An 18864-nucleotide genomic window follows, 5' to 3' on the forward strand; every position below is an offset into this window, starting at 1 on the left:
AGCATACCTAGAAGGTGCCTGAGAATTGCTTGTTGTGGACAAGAACATATTGAAGGGATTATAGACAGTGTTTTGAAACTTGCGTTTTCATTTAAAAGATCAGCAAGCTTTCCAATCAGTATATAGAGGATACTGATAATGAGAAGGGGATCATAAAAAAATCATCCTCTTTTTAATGGCTGCATCTTATTCCTTGGTAATTCTAGATTTTACTTAACTAACCCAATTGCTTTATGGCAGTGGTAACTTTTAAAACATTATTTATGTTAAGCATATTTATGTCACTGGATCATAATCGGGAGGTTATGGGAAGCAAAACAAGATGTCAGAGATGCTTCTGTCGGGTGGGAGACTGAAGTCTAAATCTGTCGTTACTATTGGTCAGTTTGACTTGGCCAGGTCCAGCCCTCTGTGTCTTCCAGCCCCTGGGTACTGCTGGACACATAGAGTAACTGAGTAGGTGAGGAAGACTTTGAACGTTTCTGGGGGCTCTGCTTATTTCAGCAATCCATAACAAACACGCAGGTACTTTAGGGCGGGCTTCGTCAGATTTCTTCCTTAGAAGTCTTTGGTCTGCAGTGGCAGGTAGCCATGCAGATAGGTCATTCCCATAGTATGGCCAGTGCCATGGCCTCGGTGTGCTCAGGGAGCTGTGGCAGCAGCTGTGGGGACATTGAGTCCACCTAGCAGGGTCAGTGTGTGTGTGTGTGTGTGTAAGAGGCGACTGAGATCTTGGAAGAACAGTGCCCAAGCGGAGTTGCTGAGATCGATGGTAGAGGAAGGGAGAATGGTAGAGAGGGCACTCCAGGCCAGGGAAGAGAGGGGTAAGAAGCAACATGGTGAGTTTGGAGAATTGTCAGAATATAAAATTTGAGGCAGGGAATGAGATTTCTCTCCAGAGAGGGGCCTGTTTATGGAGAGCCTTGTGTGTCATGCCAAGGACTTGGGAATTCCTCATTAGGTCAGAAGACACCCATGTCCCTTGTATATCAGTTGTAAATACTCTATGAATATCATCTCTCGTGGGAACTCTGGAGAACATAATCCTCTGCCACAAGTGTAGGAGTGAGCCGACTACGAGCTTCATTTTCTATTGATATCGAGCCCTAGATTCTTGGTGTAGTGTCTGATTTTACACGAGTCTTCAAAGTTCCCAAAGCTCTCACCGATGACCGCCTGCTCTCACTTCATGGAAAGACTGAGCATAGTGTGGATGAGTGAGTTCAAATCCATCACCTCTGTCAGAAAACCAGCTTGGAATAAGTTGGCCTGAAGCACCTTTGGGCACCTAAGCTGTCACTGTCATTTTATAAAATGCAGCAACACAGCCAATCATATGGAACATATTCCTTGTGTTTGGGTTTAAAAAGAGAACTGGAGGGAGTGTGAGTATGGTGAGTTGGTCTGATGAGTAGTAATTGATATTTATTTTACTTGGCTTCTAGGCCTTTTTATTTCTAACCATCCATTTTTTTAATGTTAAACAAAACTGTAAGGTTTGTGAAAGGCACTGGCAGGAAGCAAATTTGGAAGTGGAGTTCAAAGGGGAAGACTTCATTCCTTTACTAAAAGTAGAGATCAGTCCATTTTAAGCACAACATAGGGTCAGGAAATGAACACTTTGTGGGGAAGGTGCATTTTTGTAGGAGGGAAGGCAGCGTTCCTTGTTGATCTCCCCACATAAAACTTTTTCCTGACTCATCCAGAATGGAATTCCAGGAAGATATGGTCATGTTGCTGTAGTTTGCAGTTGTCATCTGCAATGTTTTATGTAGCTGAATCTTCATTTTTTCTCACTGCTCCCTGTGCAACACGGGACACCATATGCCGTTTCCCCTGTCAGGAAGCAAAGGTTTCCCTGGTCTGTGCCTGCATTTATGCCAAGGAGGAGGTGTGGTCCAGTGCCATCTTTTATTGATGGGGCCAGCAAAGGAGAAATCTAATGAAATTATCAAAGCTTTGAATTAATTATGAAGTTGAACAGGAGAGCTGAGCTCTCTGGAGCCAAGGATCTCATTACCCATGCACTCTCGTCGCATCCTCTTCTGGAACAGAAGGCATTTCCAGCTTCAGCTCTTAGCTTGGCTTTGGACTTGGTTCAAACTTGCTGAACTGACATCGAGTTCTTACTACGATGTGGCTGCTAATGACCACGATGATTAACTTAATTCTGCTCTGGATCTGCAGGCGATGTCGTTAGGATTTCTCTACCCTTCTTTTTGCCTTTTATTGTTTTTTGCTTTCCTTTTCTTTTCTTTCATCAAATGGGATGTTATACAAGTTCCTATCCTTTTTGAATAATTCGAGATGCTTTTAGGGCTCAAGTATAGCTTAATGGGGTAAATTGATTTAAAGTTAAGAGCTGTATTACTTCTACTATGTATTCCCTGGATATTTAGGTAAGCAAAGTCAAATATTTCTTCTCTGAACTTTGAACACCCAATTGAAGTGTTTCTTGCTTGTTTCTGCTGTAGAAGGAATGGAATAGCAATAACTTCCATGATCTGAAAACATTGTTCATGATTTTAATGAGTGTGTATGGAAACCACCGACCTCACTTTGTGGGGGTCTCCTAGGACGTAGGCTCCCTAATAGAGAGGAGTTAATATTTTCCTAACAGTTCTGGGTTTCCTTTCCCAGTAATATGAACATTTTTTATGAATAGATCACCCTCTGATTGTCTTAATTTCAGCAGTAAAATGGATAACAAGGCTTCCGTTCACTGTTGTTGGTCCTAGCTCTTTGGTGCTGTCGCAGAGGTTCAGAGAGTCTCGGGGCAAGCCCGCTCTGCCTGCTTTGGAGACCTGTTATTTCTGAGTTCCTGCGCTCATCTGTCTCGGTAAAGTGTCGGCCGATGGCAGTTTGTGTAGGCAGTGACTAACTTGGCCTTATGGCATCAATGTTTTAAGGTTTTTGAACAGTGGGGATGGGACAATGATAATCTTGGCTTTTTCTTTTCCTATTCACCTTCAGTGAGTTTTCCCCCCATTTATTTTCTCTATAGGCAGCAGCAATATTTAATTCAGCCTTTGGAAGTTTTTTGGTAAGTAAACATGGTTTCACTTGTCTATTATAACTTTTGTTGTGATAGTATTTGTATGAAAGATTTAGTAATGTTGGACTTCTTTTACTATATGGTTGAATATAAGAGTTTTTGTATTTTTTATGATCCATTATCCGTAACCTAGAAAAAATAGTTAATAAATAAAAAATATTTTCTCTTACAATATAATTTGTAGACTTGGGTTTAATATTCCATTTAACGGATTCATGGAATCAATGAAAACACTATATGTCTCTTTATAGAGGTTATGTCAATATATTGATCACTTAATGAGGTCTTTTAGATTATTATTATTTTGTAGCGTGGGGCTAAGGATTTTGAAAAGGAGACACGACCCAGCTGCTCAGACAGGGAGTGCTCATTTACTTGTTGACATGTCATTTATTTTGTACATTTCATTGTCAGAGAAGCTACTGTCTTGGTTTCTTCTGAGAAATCTATGAAAAAAATTGAAATGAGGAAATATCTAATGTGTAATTCACAAGAAAATGTAATATTTTTTGATAAGCAAACTATAAATTGAATGTAAAAGATTAAAAATAGTTCAACTTTCATAGATATAATATGTTATAATTAAAGGATAATACTGTTTTAGCATTTTTAATCATTTTAAAAATAGATAGTATAACAAAAAATGTGATTTATATTATGAATGAATGAGAAAGAAGCTGAATTTTATGTTAATTGAATGTTTTTATTTCTATCCTCCCTAAAACTTCACTAAACTCACAAAATTAAATTAGAATACTGTATTTTAGGTACATAACTTATTAGCAGATATGTAGTACAAATAATTGAGAGTAGAATCAATGGAGTATAAACTGATTCATGTATCTAGGCAAAATGTCAATTACTTCTATATAAAGTGTTCTTGATGTTGTTATTGTATATATTTAAATGTAGTTAAAGCTTTCAAATGTATTTATTACAGAGTGTGAATTCTATATACTTCTATACAAATTTTAATGTTTCAGGGTTACAGAGCTTTTACTTACATAGCTTCTACAAAATATGTTTGGGATATAGTTTGTTTTTAAAGTAGTAATGTTATTCCTGAAGTGGTATTATCATTGGGTTTCAGAAGAGAGATAATAGAGTCAATTTAATGAAAATGATCTCTTGACCTACTTATGTTAGACCCAATAATATTTTAAGTCATTATTGCATGTGTGCAAGTATTATTTTCTGTACGTTATCACCATTGACAGAATAACATGTTAAATATGATCTTGCTGGAATCCAATTTTTTTATGTGGTTTGGAATCATATACATTCACTATCAAAGCATGGTTTCCTAAGCTGGATCTCTACTCTTTTAAATGTCTAAGGTCATTAATAAACTAGGTTGAGGCAATTGTCTGAGTAACTAAAGCAAACTGCATTCATTGCCCCTTATTTGGAAAACAAGCTCACTTGGTTTAGCTGCAACTTGGCACTGACTCTGAACAACGAGCACATCGCAGTATTTGTTCTGCAAGGTCTGACTCTTCAGTAAGGTTCAGCAGAGTAAAACTTGTCCTGGGAAACTCCTGGGTTTTTATTATGATTTTTCACTTCTAAAAGTTTGTGCATTCTCATTTTTTAGTCTTCTGCTTTTACCCCCTCTCTTTATCTTCTATCTTAATCCAGTTAATCATTCAAAAGTATTTATTGATGTCCAGCCACACAGAGGTCATTTTCTAGTAGCTCTAGGGGTGTGCAAAGAAATGTGACATGGGTACCTCTGGGCTGTGAAATTGACATGTGCAAAAAGAAACACAATGTAAAAGTGAAGAAGTCAAAACAAAAGATGTTCCTGTATGGTATGTTACTTCCAAATGGCAGAGGGAATGTGCGCTCCTCATTCAAAGGTCAGACAGAAGCAGCCTCTCGGAGCTGGGCCTCAGCGTGTGTTAGGGCTTCGCTCGCTGAGAAGAGAGGGGAGAAGATGGGAGAGCAATGCCAGAGAGGCGCTAGTGTGCGTTTGTTTTTTTTTGTTTTTCTTTCTATTTCATGCCCGTGCTTTTTATTTCCCAAAGTTGAAAATAACCAGAGGATTTGAGAATGAAAATTGTGATTGGAGATGTTTTGCTGAAGTGTTATAAAAGAAATAGTTCTATTTCTTTTTTCTCACTCCTCCATCATAGTTACAGTAAACCTTGGATTATGAAATATGTGTGAGTCTGAACGATATCAGTTAGAATTGGGTTCAACTTATTTAAGAAAAAAGCAAAAGCAGCTTATACGAGGAAAAGGTTTATTTCTGTATTAGGTAAAACCCGGAGCAGGCTGTGCAAGGATGATACAGTGGCCTCTCGGTCTCCTTGTGGACTGGCACGCTGCTCTTCCTCCTCCGCCCCCCTCACTCCACAGCGTGAGTTTCCTTCCCCGAGGTTGCCTCGTGACCCAAGATAGCTGCAGGCACTCCAGCCAGAAAGGTGCCCAGATGGCAAGGTAAAGTGAAAGAGGACTGAAGAGCTCCCCTGGAAGCTAAGTCTGCTGGTGAAAACAGCATTCCTAGAATTTCAACACTGTACTTGGTAATATTTTATTGTAGAGCTTAGTCATGTGATCACACCTAGCCACTGGAGGGGCTGGGACGTTGCCCTTTGCTAAGAGCTGACATTTGGATTTCTGTTGCTACGGAAGAGGAGAGTGGGTCGCAGCAGGCAGCTAGCGCTTTCTGCACGTGAACACTGGACAGCAGTGGTCAGGAGTTGGAAAGAAGAGATGAATCGCAGTGGAATGATATGAGAAATCTTCAGGGAGCAGTTGGGGCCTGAACTGGGCTTGGGGGAAGGACTTACTGTAATTCTGAATTATAAACTTCAGGTTGTGTTTTGTGATTCTTTTTTTTTTAATTTTTAAAAATATTTTATTTATTTATCTTTAGAGGGGAAGGGAAGGAAAGAAGGAGAGAAATATCAATGTATGGTTGCCTCTTATAAGTCCCCTGCTGGGAACTGGCCTGCAACCCAGGCATGTGCCCTGACTGGGAATCGAACTGAGATCGGGTGGTTCGCAGGTCCGCACTCAATCCACTGAGCTACACCAGCCAGGGCATGTTTTGTGATTTTTAAAGGGTGGTACTTGTTAGGGGTTGGGGGAGTTTTCTTTACAAATGGGAAGTGTCTCCCTATTACCATTTTAAAACATATTTTATTGTTCAAGTTCAGTTGTCTGCGTTTTCCACCCACCCCAGCCATCCCCACCTCCCTCCCCTGATCCCGCCCTGCCTTGGTTTTGTCCATGTGTCCTTTATAGTTGTTCCTGAAAACCCTTCTCCCCTCTCCCTCCATTATTCCCTTCCACCTCCCCTCTGGTTACTGTCAGATTGTTCTTAATTTCAATGAGACCCTATTCTTAAAATTTAGGATTATGGTTAGTAGGATGGTTTCTGGTGTCAGACTCGCCTGGGTTTCTATCCTTACTTGGCTGAATACTGGCCTCGCCACACCACCCTCCATGTGTGTAAAGTGAGATAGTGTTGGTGTCTGCACTGTGCAGTTGTGGTGAGGATTGGATAAGATAAGGTGCTTGTGTTGTGTCCAGGCTCTGCCATGGTTTGCCTGAGACCATGGACACACACACACAAAACCGAATTGGTTCTCTCAGACTAACTCCTGTAGTGTTAAAACACACCAAGTCCGTGATTATTGTCTGGTTACGAGTGACCATTTCTTTTGTATTTACATATTGGAATCTGAAAAGAATATTTACTTTAGATTACCTTAAAACTTTGAAAGAAAAGCTTTTATTACAAGAATTTTTGAAGAAAGAACTGTGAGGGAATTCTTGTTAATTTTCAGACTTCTGGGTATACCAAATAAAATAGTGTACATATTACTTATAGCTAGTTTAATAATGTCCCAGGTATAATTAAAACAGTGTTTTAAACAGCTAATTGTTACAGAAAATGGTGGGGTTTTTTTAATGTAGCTAGGCTGGTAATAACCAATGATAGATGAATTCAATTTACATAAATTTCAGACCAACAGAATATTTTAAAATCATGCCACAGAGGATTGCTTTAAGTTAAGAAGTTAATGTCATTATCTCCTCCTCTTATTTAAATTGTTTGGTTAACAATAATTGCGGAGCATAATAAGTATTTTGAGATTTCCCTTGATGAGATTTTAATATAGTTTGATAGTCAACCACCAGAATAACTTAAATACCATTAAAATTATATATTTTTTTTCTATGTAAAAGCATGTATTTCACGGTCAGATACCTCATGTGTTGCTTCTTCATCAAAGGGAAGATTTCTAAAAACAGATATTAGCAACTTTAAAAAAAATTCCATTTGAAAATTTCTTTCATTTGACAACATTCAACTATATTGAAAAAAACTTCAGTCACATGATTTGTTAGACCTGTGGCATTTTTGGTTTGGAGGCTGAATTTGGCATTTCCCGGTCTTCAAGATTATAGGTTAAAATATAAAAGGTAAAGGCAGGACCTCTTTCTTTTTAGACTCCTAAGCCAGTGTACTAGTTTTGGTAACTCCTGATCTGAAAGGAAAACCCTATGAGTAACAAAGTTGACCATCCGAATGGAGTTTCTAAAACTGTGTGATACATCGTAGTGACACATGGCAACATAAACATAAGGGTTTCTGAAACAGCTGCAAAGAATGATAAACACAGTTGAGTCATCTTAGTGAACGCTGTAATGTCAAGTCTAAAGAAGATGTCAGAGTCACTGTAGATGGAGAAAGAGATGTGGAAAGAAAGAGTACTTTCTACATCTCCTCTTCATTTAAAGTATTAAGAAATGGGTTTTTTCTTCATGTAGTCTTCTCTTAAAATAGTAATTGCTGCAACCAGAAGAAGCTATTATCTCCTGAGATTAATAATTTTTGTTTCTTTTCACGTGAGACCAGGTATTCAGGGAACTCCTTGCCTTGAGCTGAAGAACTGACTGTCCGCCTGTCTTTCCTCTTTGCGTTGGCTGGGCCACCCGTGCTGCCCAGCTTTGTGGAAAGATTTGAAGAGTTAACTGATGCTGTTGTAGGTGCTGAAAGAAAGACATCTTAGACACAAATGGCATTGTTTAATAACCTGGGATGTAACTTCTTTTGTTCTTTCTTCCTTGTACAGCAACATGCCCAAGCACACCGGGAATGGTCAGAGAGGAAGTGCATTTACTTGGTTACTCCTTGGTGGCTGGGTGCCTTTTGAAATATCAGAGCAAGAGTCTTGGTGATCAGCACAGACGATTCGGGATGGTGCCAGATGTGATTCAGCTGTTCGTTTAATTTTGCTTTCACTTAAATCTAGGATGTCAGTTTTTAATTTAGTTTGTTTATGGAATATCCACTTTGGGCAATACTGAAAACTGTGCTGATATTTTCCCTTAATTTGCTTAAAAGCTCAACCAACCCAAATTATTCACTTGAGATCTTGATTTCCCCCTCCAAAGTTCATTTTTTGTTCAGAAAACAGGTAAGCTTATTTTCAGTAAGCCAGAACAAACAAACAAGTGAATTTTTAAGCAGTATTCAGCACTGTACTACCTTGTAGCATGTCATTTTAAGTTCACCTTTTCTGCTGGTAAGAACTCAGTGAAACCGGGCTGTGAAGTGCCCTGACTTAGGTGTCAGAATACCTTCTGAACAGTGTGCAGACCATAGGAAGGGGTCTTCCACCCTATCAGATGGGCCCATCGTGAACTGTGCATTTCACTTTCTCACCTCTTCGGGCAGATGAACATCGTACAAGTCAGATTGTGAGAAAAGACTGCTTTTTCTGTGAAAATACATTTGGGTTCATTAGCACTGTGGCACAGAATAGGAAAATAGGATATAAAATTAACATACAAGTACTGAGTCTATTAGATTCAAGGCACTTTTCTAGATACTGAAGCAAATACATAAGGCATAAATACAGGAAAAAATAAATTAAGATAAATGATTTAAGAAAGAGAAAAGACAGGAACTGCCTTTAAAGCAATGTCTTCCAAAGTTCAGGCACCTTTATGACTTTTGCCTGGCCAATATAATATTTGTATTGTTAGATTAAATAAAACTCACCTTTTAAATGTAAATTTATTTTCACACAAAACTTTGTGTTAACACTGTAAATTAAAAATAGCAATCTTGTCATGAATAGAAGGTTACTGAAATTAAAGCAAATGGAAAAAAGCTAGTATTATTTTATAGCTAAGCTCTGCTGTCTCTACCAGGCTCTGATTCTGACTGAGTCTATCCTCCTTCTGATAAAAAGTGCAGGTAGAACAAGCCTCAAACCAAGAACCATTCCCTCCTGCAGTCGGAGTTTTCTTGAAAAGAAATAAATTTAGTCTCTAATGCTTTGTCCCTGCATCCTCCAAGTCATTTTGCTCTGCCTCGCACTGGGGGCAGCCCTGTTCTCCGACGCCGTTCTCAGTCCCTTCCTCCAAAGGGAGAATTAAAACCGCCTGGAGAGCTCAGGCGAGGAGCCCCCAGAACCAAGGTCTCTGGCAGCCGGAACCTTTCGTGTTTCTTTCCTCACAGCGTTTTCTACACAGCCCTTCTCCCCGAAAGAACAATGTGCGGGTGCCCAGCGTGTCTGTAGAGTTAAAAACGTGTTGCTGTAGTGCTGGCATGAGAAAAGCCCTGTGGTAGCTACGTGCAGGTTTGCTTCTAAAACAAACTCTTATCTAGAGTACAGTCATCGTAAATAAAAAAAAAAGGTCTTTGTTCCTTCATAAAAATGTATAGAATCCTTCCCTACTCCATTTTAGCAGCGTAATGCTCTCTGCTGTCTGACAGGACTTGTGTAGCAAGTAAATGCATTAGTCACAGTGACCATTTTTCTTGCAAATTTGTGACATAGATTTAATTATACGAATGACCAGCAACTTACAAATCTAATTTTGGTGGAGGCTGAGGCAACTTTTTTTTTAATTTTAATAATGATGGATTTTTTTAAAAGCAGTGATTTCATTACTATTTAAAGAAATCTACTGGCTTAGAACTAGCCAATTGACTGAAGTTATTTTATTACCCTTTAACAAATGCCATGTGCTTTCATTTTCATTTTTATCAATTTTTAAAATGTCATCATTCTCAAAATGGAGAAGTACTTGCTCCTGTACCCATTTAAGTACAAGGAAAGAGAATTCATGGACATGGACAACCGCGTAGTGATTGAGGGGGTGGGGTGTATAAGGGGACTGAACGGTAGTGGAAAAAAGTACAATACAAAAATAAAAAATATATACATGCAGTTGGGGGGTGGGCATGAGATCTTTGTAAAGGGCCTCCTAAGAAATATGATCCTAGTAGTTGGTTAAAACCGAGACTGCATTTCCTTAATTTGCATCCAACGAACTGCTCAGTGCGGGGCCTTTGGTAGGAGATGCCCAATAACTGCCAATCAATGATAATGTGGCAGGGAGTTCTCGTTTCCCTGCTTCTGTTTCTCCAAACCAAAAGCATGTCATGCTTCATCTATTTATTAAGCTAATATTTGGGGATAATATCTAGGGATAATAGTGTGGTGAGCCAAACAACTAAGTTACCTGTCTTCATCTGCATTACCAGTTCTTAAGGTGAGAACATGAAGTCATATGATGGGGGGTGGAGTGGGGGAGGAGGTAATAATTTCCCCATTACTAATATATTCACCTCATTGATTCAGGCCTCAGTGCCATTCCAAAATAAATCTGGACATGTGAAAAGAAGCAGATAAACTTGTAGATTCCACCAACCAAAGAGAACCTTGCCTTTAATTTCTGGTCTTTGCGATGAAAGCGATGCTAGGTGTTCAGGCCCCACTGTGGACTCAGGTTTTCGGGCAAACGTTTAGCACTCCTGAAAGCCATGGTCAGTGCCATTGGCAATGGCAGGTTATCGTGTCACTTAAAATGTCAAACATCAAGATAATTTTCAGCTCTGGTTCACTGCATATTGTACTTTGACCTTATATTAATTTCAGTAATGAAACATTTGTGGACTTCTGTTAGATTCTAGCACTTAAACAAACAAAAAAACAAACAAAAGAATAATGCATGATTCTTAGCATCCTGGATTTAAATGGCATTTTTCACAGTGTGACTCACCAGACAAGCTGATTCTTAATTTCCCTCCAGTGATGGTAGATGATTTGGCCCAACATAGTTTGAGGACTAATTATTTTAACTATAAAATTTCAAATAAAATAGTAGATTATTATCTCCAACTCATTTTTTAAAAACTCTCCCATTTTTATTGCACCTCCAAAGAAAACTAGTTTTTTTAAACTTTGTGTGTCTGCCAACCTGGATGTTTTTAAAAAACTGTTGATCAGATACCAGATATAGTTCTTAAGTATATCAAAAGCTGACTTATAAAAGTGCCTTACTATATATAACTGTGGGAGTATTGGGTAAAAAATTAACTTTTAAAAATCTATTATAATTATTTAATGATAGGTAATAGCAGCCATATAATTATTTAGTGATGTATATGTTTATCAGAGAAGTTTCACAAAACACCGAGAGAACTAGATTCAGCTGCTATTCACCTTCTGGCACGCGCCCTGGGTGTTACTGCACATGGGTACAAACACTCTCACGCTTTGTGTCTGTGCTTTGTACAGACAACTTATCTTCTGCTTTTTCCCCTTTAAAAACATGTGTGAACATTTCCTCATATTCTTATTTCTACTCCAACTTGATTTTGCCTTCTATAATGGATGTCATATTTAATATTCTTTTGAATGGAGTATTGCTATTTATTTAGTTATTTCCTCATTGGTAGACAGTTGAGTTCATGTTAGTTTTGTATTATTTTTTTAAAGCTGCCACAACATTTTTGTGCATAAATCTATGGTTTTCTCTTTTATTTATTCTTTTTAGAAAAAAATCCTAAAAGAGGAATAACTAGGCAAATCCTACAAGCTTTTAAAAGCTCCTTAATATTGCTGAACTGCCCTCCTTTAATGCTGAGCTGAATTACCATTCTAACAGGCATGTTTATTTCCTTTCTACAACTCTGACCACCATTTTTTTTAACATTTTAACAAACTGATATTTTATCTTAATTATAATTTTTTGATTGAGAAGTTGACCTTTTATTATTGGTTCATTGATCATTTGAGGTTCTTCTTATACAAAATTTGTTCCTGTGGTTTGCTTATTTTCCTTATTAGGATGATGATTTGGGTTTCAAACAGGTCTTTATGTATGGAAGATATGAATACTCTATTACATATACTACAGATATTTTCCCCTGTGCATCTTTAACCTTTTAGATTTTGAGTGTGTGTGAGTGAGAGGGGGTGATTTTTGAATGACAGAACGTTAAAATTTCCTTGAGTCAGATTTACTGAGATACAGTTATATACAGAAAAACTCCCCAATTCCGGCGGCGCAGTTCTATGAGTCTGACAAATGTATAGTCACTTAACCACTGGCTCACTCAAGGTAAAGAGTGTTCCTGTCTGCTCAGAAAGCGCCTTCTTGTCCTTTTGTAGTCAGTCATCTCCCCCATCTCAAGCCCTTGGCAACCACTGAGGTTTTTTGTTTTCTGCTCTCATACTTTTGCCTTTTCCAAAAGGTCATAAGAATGGAATCCGTAGTATGTAGCTTTTGAGTCTGGATTATTTCAAACAGCATATGTTTTTATGATTCACCAGTGTTGTATGTACCTATCAGTAGCTCATTCGTTCCAACTGCTAAATGGTGCTACATTACCAACTTGATGACCTTGGGATTGTTTCCTATGCTTGGTGATTATGAATAAAAGCCCTATGAGTTTTGAGTGTAAGTTTTGCATAGACATGTTTTCATTCTCTTGGGGAAATACCTAGGAGTGGGGTTGCCATGTCAAACGTAAGTATGTTTCACAGTTTACAAAACCACCAAAGCATTCTCTAAAGTGGTTGTAGTATTTTATATTCCCACCAGGCGTGTATGAGAAATTCAGTTGCTCCTAAGCCTGACCAGCCCTTGGTATTAGCAGTATTTTTTATTCTAGTAATTTTTTTCACAATTGTCAATGGCTTTATTGCATTTTTCCTGTCTTTTTGTTTTGTTTTATCTTTGTTTTTTTAAATATATTTTATTGATTATGCCATTACAGTTGTTTTATTTCCCCCCTTCATTCCCCTCCACCCTGCACACCCCTCCCCCACCATTCCCCCCTTTCGTTCATGTCCATGTGTCACAAGTTCTTTAGATTCTATATTTCCCATACTATTCTTGCCCTCCCCCCTGTCTATTTTCTACTTACTGTCTATGCTACTTATTCTCTGTACCTTCTCCCCCTTCTCCTCCCACTCCCCTGTTGCTAACCCTCCATGTGATCTCCATTTCTATGGTTCTGCTCCTGATCTAGCTGTCCTCTGAGTTTGCTTTTGTTTTAGCTGTGGTTGTTAATATCTGTGGGTTTACTGTCTTTTTACTGTTCATATTTTTATCTTCTTTTTCTTAGATAAGTCCCTTTAACATTTCATATAATAAGGGCTTGGTGATGATGAACTCCTTGAACTTCACCTTATCTGAGAAGTGATTTATCTGCCTTTCCATTCTAAATGAAAGCTTTGCTGGATAAAGCAATCTTGGCTGTAGGTCTTTGGATTTCATGACTTGGAATACTTCTTTCCAGCCCCTTCTTGCCTGAAAGGTCTCTTTTGAGAAATCCGCTGACAGTCTGATGGGAACTCCTTTGTAGGTGACTGTCCCCTTATCTCTTGTTGCTTCTAGAATTCTCTCCTTCATTTTAATCTTGGGTAGTGTAATTATGATGTGCCTTGGTGTGTTCCTCCTTGGGTCCACCTTCTTTGGGACTCTCTGAGCTTCCTGGATTTCCTGGAAGTCTGTTTCCTTTGCCAGATTGGGGAAATTCTCCTTTATTATTTTTTTCAAATAACTTTTCCACTTGTCGCTCTTCCTCCTCCCCTTCTGGTACCCCTATAATTCAAATGTTGGAACATTTAAAGATGTGGAGGTTCCTAAGCCTCTCCTGATTTTTTTGAATTCTTGTTTCTTCATTCTTTTCTGTTTGGTTGTTTCTTTCTTCTTTCTGGTCCACTCCATTGATTTGAGTCCCAGTTTTCTTTCCATCACTATTGGTTCCTTGTGCATTTTCCTTCATTTCACTTAGTGTAGCCTTCATTTTCTCATCTAATTTGTGACTAAAATCAACCAGTTCTGTGAGCACCCTGATCACCAGTGTTTTGAACTGTGCATCTGATAGGTTGGCTATCTCTTGGTCGCTTAGAAATATTGGCTCTGGGGCTTTGAGCTGTTCTTCTGTTTGAGCCATATTTTTTTGTCAGGTTGCACCTGTTACATATGAGGGGCAGACTTATTCTAGTAATTTTAATAGGTATGTCATCATAGCTTTAACTTACATTTCTGTAAATGTCTAATGATGTTGGACATTTTTTGTGTGCTTATTTGCCCATTTGTCAATCTTGTTGTGGGAGTGTCTGTTCAAATCTTTTGCCCATTTTTTTTAAATTGGGTTTTCTTATAGTTGAATTCTGAATTTTTAAGTATGTGTTAGATACCAGTCATTTATCAGATATGTATTTTATGTTTCTTCTCACTTTCTTAATAGTGTCTTTCAAAGAGCAGAAGGTTTAAATTTTCATTAATTTGTCTTTTTCTTCTTGTATGTTTCATGGTGTTTTGTGTCCTAAGAAAACCTCATTTAACCCAGAGTAACAAGGATTGTTCTCTGTTTTCTTTTGGACGTTTTATAGTTTCTGTTTTTAATTGAAGGTCTGTCATCTTTTCTGAGTTAGTGTTTGCATACGGTACTCTGCAATACTCAGTTTGCATACGGTACTCTGCAGTACTCACTGCTATGCATATTGTTGTAAAATTTTTAAAGTTTTATATCTGCCACATGTATCCACCGTTTTCATGTGGATTTTTCCCATAGGCTTTATATTAGAAAGTCCTTCCCTGTCACAGTGTCAGATAAAATTTCACACATACTGTCTTTTAGTTTTATAGTTAAAATGCATATCTAATATATATTTTAAAAGCAAAGCTTATTGTATGGGGGTTCAGTGAATGCAAATGACAGTTTGGAAGCACCTCACCTGATTGTGATGTCATTTGTAAGGAAGCCGATTTCCGGTGTCGCTGTGCCAGTTGGTGTCCCTCCTGTAAGTCCAGTTGTACAGTGTTACTCTTGTATCTACATAGTGATGTGTATGCTTGCTCCTGAAAATAATTAGATCAGTATTCATGGCTGTTAAAAATTGTTTCTCTATCGTAGGATATTACACATGACATTAATATAATTACTTAAGATAAAATTACTTGTTTGAAGTGTAAAATGGAGATGTACATGGAATAGTGATTGGAAATTAAAGAAATCTCGTTTGATCTCTATCCACTTAATTTACACGTATTCACACCACTTAATAGTAAGATGTGCCTATTTTGAGGATTATGGATCAAGTTGAAAAGCTCTCTTAATAAAAGAGTTCTAGATATAGAGGACTGGATCTATTGGTCGATATTTGTGGTTTGGTTTTTTGTTTTAATCATTCAGGCAATTCTAAGTAGCTATTTTCTAAAAGTCTCTAGGTTTCCACTTGAATGCTTATGTTATTCTTTTAATCCATTCATTTAGGAGGGATAATGTTTGCAAACATTACTTTGCTTTTGGTGATTTCCAAGAACCGAGGCAATGCGCCCCGTCTGCTCTCCCACTGTCCTGTGCACTGGTGTGAGATAAATTACCTTCACGGACTTCTTCTGCACACCACTCCGAGCCCAGCGCCTTCCGTGCCTCTGAACTGCCCCCGCCTGATGGGCCGGGTGGCGGATCCTCCCAGAGCAGCCCCATCCGCTGTCTCGCTGTCTCTTCGTGCTGTTCTTTCAGGCGTAAGTCTCACTGTGGATCCACTCTCCTCCTCCAGCCCCTGGAGCGCTTTCCCGATCCCACCTCTTCACTGGCACTGTCCTCACCCTTTCCACAGTCACCCCGTTTCTCACAAGCCTGTCTGCCCCTTGAAGCGATTGCTCTAGCTTTTCTTTTACAGTGGTTTGGCCTTTGCAATGACTAGCCATCTCGATTGTAACTGTTTAGTATAGAGTGTAACTAGTTAGTTTCAAATTCTGACCTTCTCTCCCATCTCCAGCACTGCCTGTCATCTTGCTCTGTTTTTTTTCCAGAATACTTGTCTTCTTACATTTTATTTATTTATTTATTTATTTACTTAGTTAGTTAGTTAGTTATAATGTTTATTGTCTGTTTCCCCCTATTTAAATGCAAGCTCCAAGAAGGCGAATGTTTGTTGGTTTGGTTTGGTTCACAGCACCTATTTTATTTAGCACGTGGTAAGCATCCAAAATATATTTGTTAAGTGAATAAATATAATTCATTCAATGAATGTTAACATCAAATGTCTTGTATATAATATGCTTTTAAAAGGTATGCTAATTATTACAATTATATGTTGAATTAGTTTGACAATCACAGTGTCATGTTCATGATTATCCACCAAATTTTTCTTGCTAATGTTAAAGTGATTTTAAACCGTAAGCTTTTACTCTCAATAAAACACGTGCTACAGCCATAAAAAAATTATGTTGCTTTATAGTCACAGCATAGATTTAGAATGCATTGGAAACTCATTCTCACAGCTAACGTCAATATTGGGTGATCTTTAAGGCTTTTCTTGTTATAATAAATAGTCTGCTCCTTTCATGAGCAGATTAGGGCAGATTATCCCTATGTAATAGGTTACCACCCACATGCTGTTACCTTTGGAATAACTGACTTCATAGACCAGAAAGTTTTCCATGAAAAATTACTCCAAATATGATTTGTACATATATCTAAAGGGCTGAAAATTTTAAAATAAAGACATATAAATGATCACCATTATAAGGCATTGTAGAGAATTGTTGCACTGTTGGTATTAAAGAAATATGTTTTATCATTAAGGTTTACCCTCTAACAACTTGTGAAGTATATGATATAATTAAATTGACAAGTAAGAATTGAAATCTAGGCAATGGTGGAAAAGAAATTGTACCATATCTTAGAGACAAGGTAAAAATACAAGTCTGAAAAATAGAAGAACCAATTCAATGATGTATAAAAATAGTTCAGATTAATATGTGAGAGGCATTATAAGTACTTATCGAAATGACCAAAAAAGAAAGAGAAAGAAAACATAAAAGGAAAAAAGAGCCACGGTGATGATGAGGAAGCAGATGACTTGAACTTGCAATATGATATGGCAGCAAGTGAAAGCTACACAGTTCCTCCTCCAGAAGCATCATGTTACAGCCCTCTGCACTTGAGTTTGGTAGTTTACAAGTCACAATATCGCTTTGATTTGGGTCTGATCATCATCTCAAAGGTTAAAACTTGTTAAATGAGACATAGAAAATAATAAAGGTGTGACTTGGGCTACAGGAGCTTTGGAGAACAACATATATCCCTCAATACTGGAGAAAAGAAGAGATGTGTAATCAGACATGATTTCTTAATGGAAAATTGGTTCCATTTTCTTATGATAACCTAAAAAGTACATCTGTGCTGTCTCTATTTGTCATAGCAATCTAATAAGCCATTCAGAAAGCCTGATCAGTAGCTGCTGACATATATACATTTGGAGAACAGCTTTTCAATCTTTTTAATAATTAAAACTGCAATAGGAAAGGTTATTTCTTGCTTAACTGCCAAAAGTAGACTTACATGTTACTCTTTCTCTTTTCTTCATTTACTTCTGCCTGTTTAAACTGAAGAGGAGAAAAATTAATAGTGATCATAAAGACATTAGAGATATGTATGGGCTTCCTGTCTTTTACTAGTTCACAGGCATTTTCCCTCAAAGATAGGGAATCCTGAATTTCCCTGAATCCTGATTCTGTATCACTAAATGTCTTTAGAATAGTGGTTCCTTACCTAATGTAGTTTTAAGCCAAACAATTTGTTGAAGTCCAAGTGTTAATCTTTCATCTCTAAAAAAAATTGAAAGGAAACTTCCTGTAATGCACACAAGTGGTTAAAAAAAGGTTTAAGTTTTTATCAGTAGAAAATAACCTAGATTAGGAAAAATACTTCCTCTTGTAACATAATGCAGTTTGTCTTTCGTATGAATTTTCAAGATATATTTGAAAAAGAGCATCATCATCTCCATAGGAACAACCTCAACAAACAATCCTTAGTCTTCTTTAAGTATATTTTATTGACTATGTTATTACATTTGTCACAATTTTCCCCCTTTGACCCCCTCCAACCAGGAAACCCATTCCTCCAGAAATTAGTTCCTCCCCATTAGTTCCTGTCCATGGGTCATGCATATAAGGTCTTTGGCTTCTCCATTTCCTATACTGTTTTTAACATCCTTCTGACTATCCTATTCCTAGAAATTTGTACTTCTCAATTCCTGTACCTTTTCTCCTGTTCTTTTCTTCCCCCTGCTAACTGATAACCCTCCAAATGATCTCCATATCTGTGATTCTGTTTCTGTTCTGCTTGTTTACTTCGTTTGTTTTTTAGATTGAATTGTTGATAGTTGTCAACATAATTTATTGCCATTTTAATGTTCATAGTTTTGGTCTTTTTTTTTCTGAAGTCCCTTTAACATTTCATAAAATAATGGCTTGGTGATGATGAATTCCTTTAGCTTTAACTTGTTTAAGAAGCACTTTATCTGCCCTTCTATTCTAAATGATAGCTTTGCTGGATAGAGTAATCTAGGTTGCAAGTCCTTGCTTTCCATCACTTCGAATATGTCTTGCCAGTCCCTTCTAGACTGCAAAGTTTCTTTTGAGAAAACGTCTTACAGTCTTCATGGGAACTTCTTTGTAGGTAACTCTCTTTTCTCTTGCTGCTCTTAAGATCCTGTCTATATCCTTAACTTTTGGTATTTTAA

The 18864-nt window shown here is 37.7% G+C and overlaps 1 protein-coding gene across 1 annotated transcript in view; it reads left to right on the plus strand.

Annotated features, from left to right (window-relative positions):
- Positions 1–18864, plus strand: part of SLC10A7 (solute carrier family 10 member 7) — a 194127-nt gene that overhangs the window by 54922 nt on the left and 120341 nt on the right. The window contains exon 5 of the mRNA XM_037058439.1: positions 3005–3043. Within this exon, the coding sequence (XP_036914334.1) occupies positions 3005–3043 (39 nt within the window). The remainder of the gene's footprint in view (positions 1–3004; positions 3044–18864) is intronic.

Source organism: Sturnira hondurensis, unplaced genomic scaffold, assembly GCF_014824575.4.
Source record: "Sturnira hondurensis isolate 20B ecotype Veracruz unplaced genomic scaffold, ASM1482457v3 Scaffold0010128, whole genome shotgun sequence".
In the NCBI taxonomy this organism is placed as follows: domain Eukaryota; kingdom Metazoa; phylum Chordata; class Mammalia; order Chiroptera; family Phyllostomidae; genus Sturnira; species Sturnira hondurensis.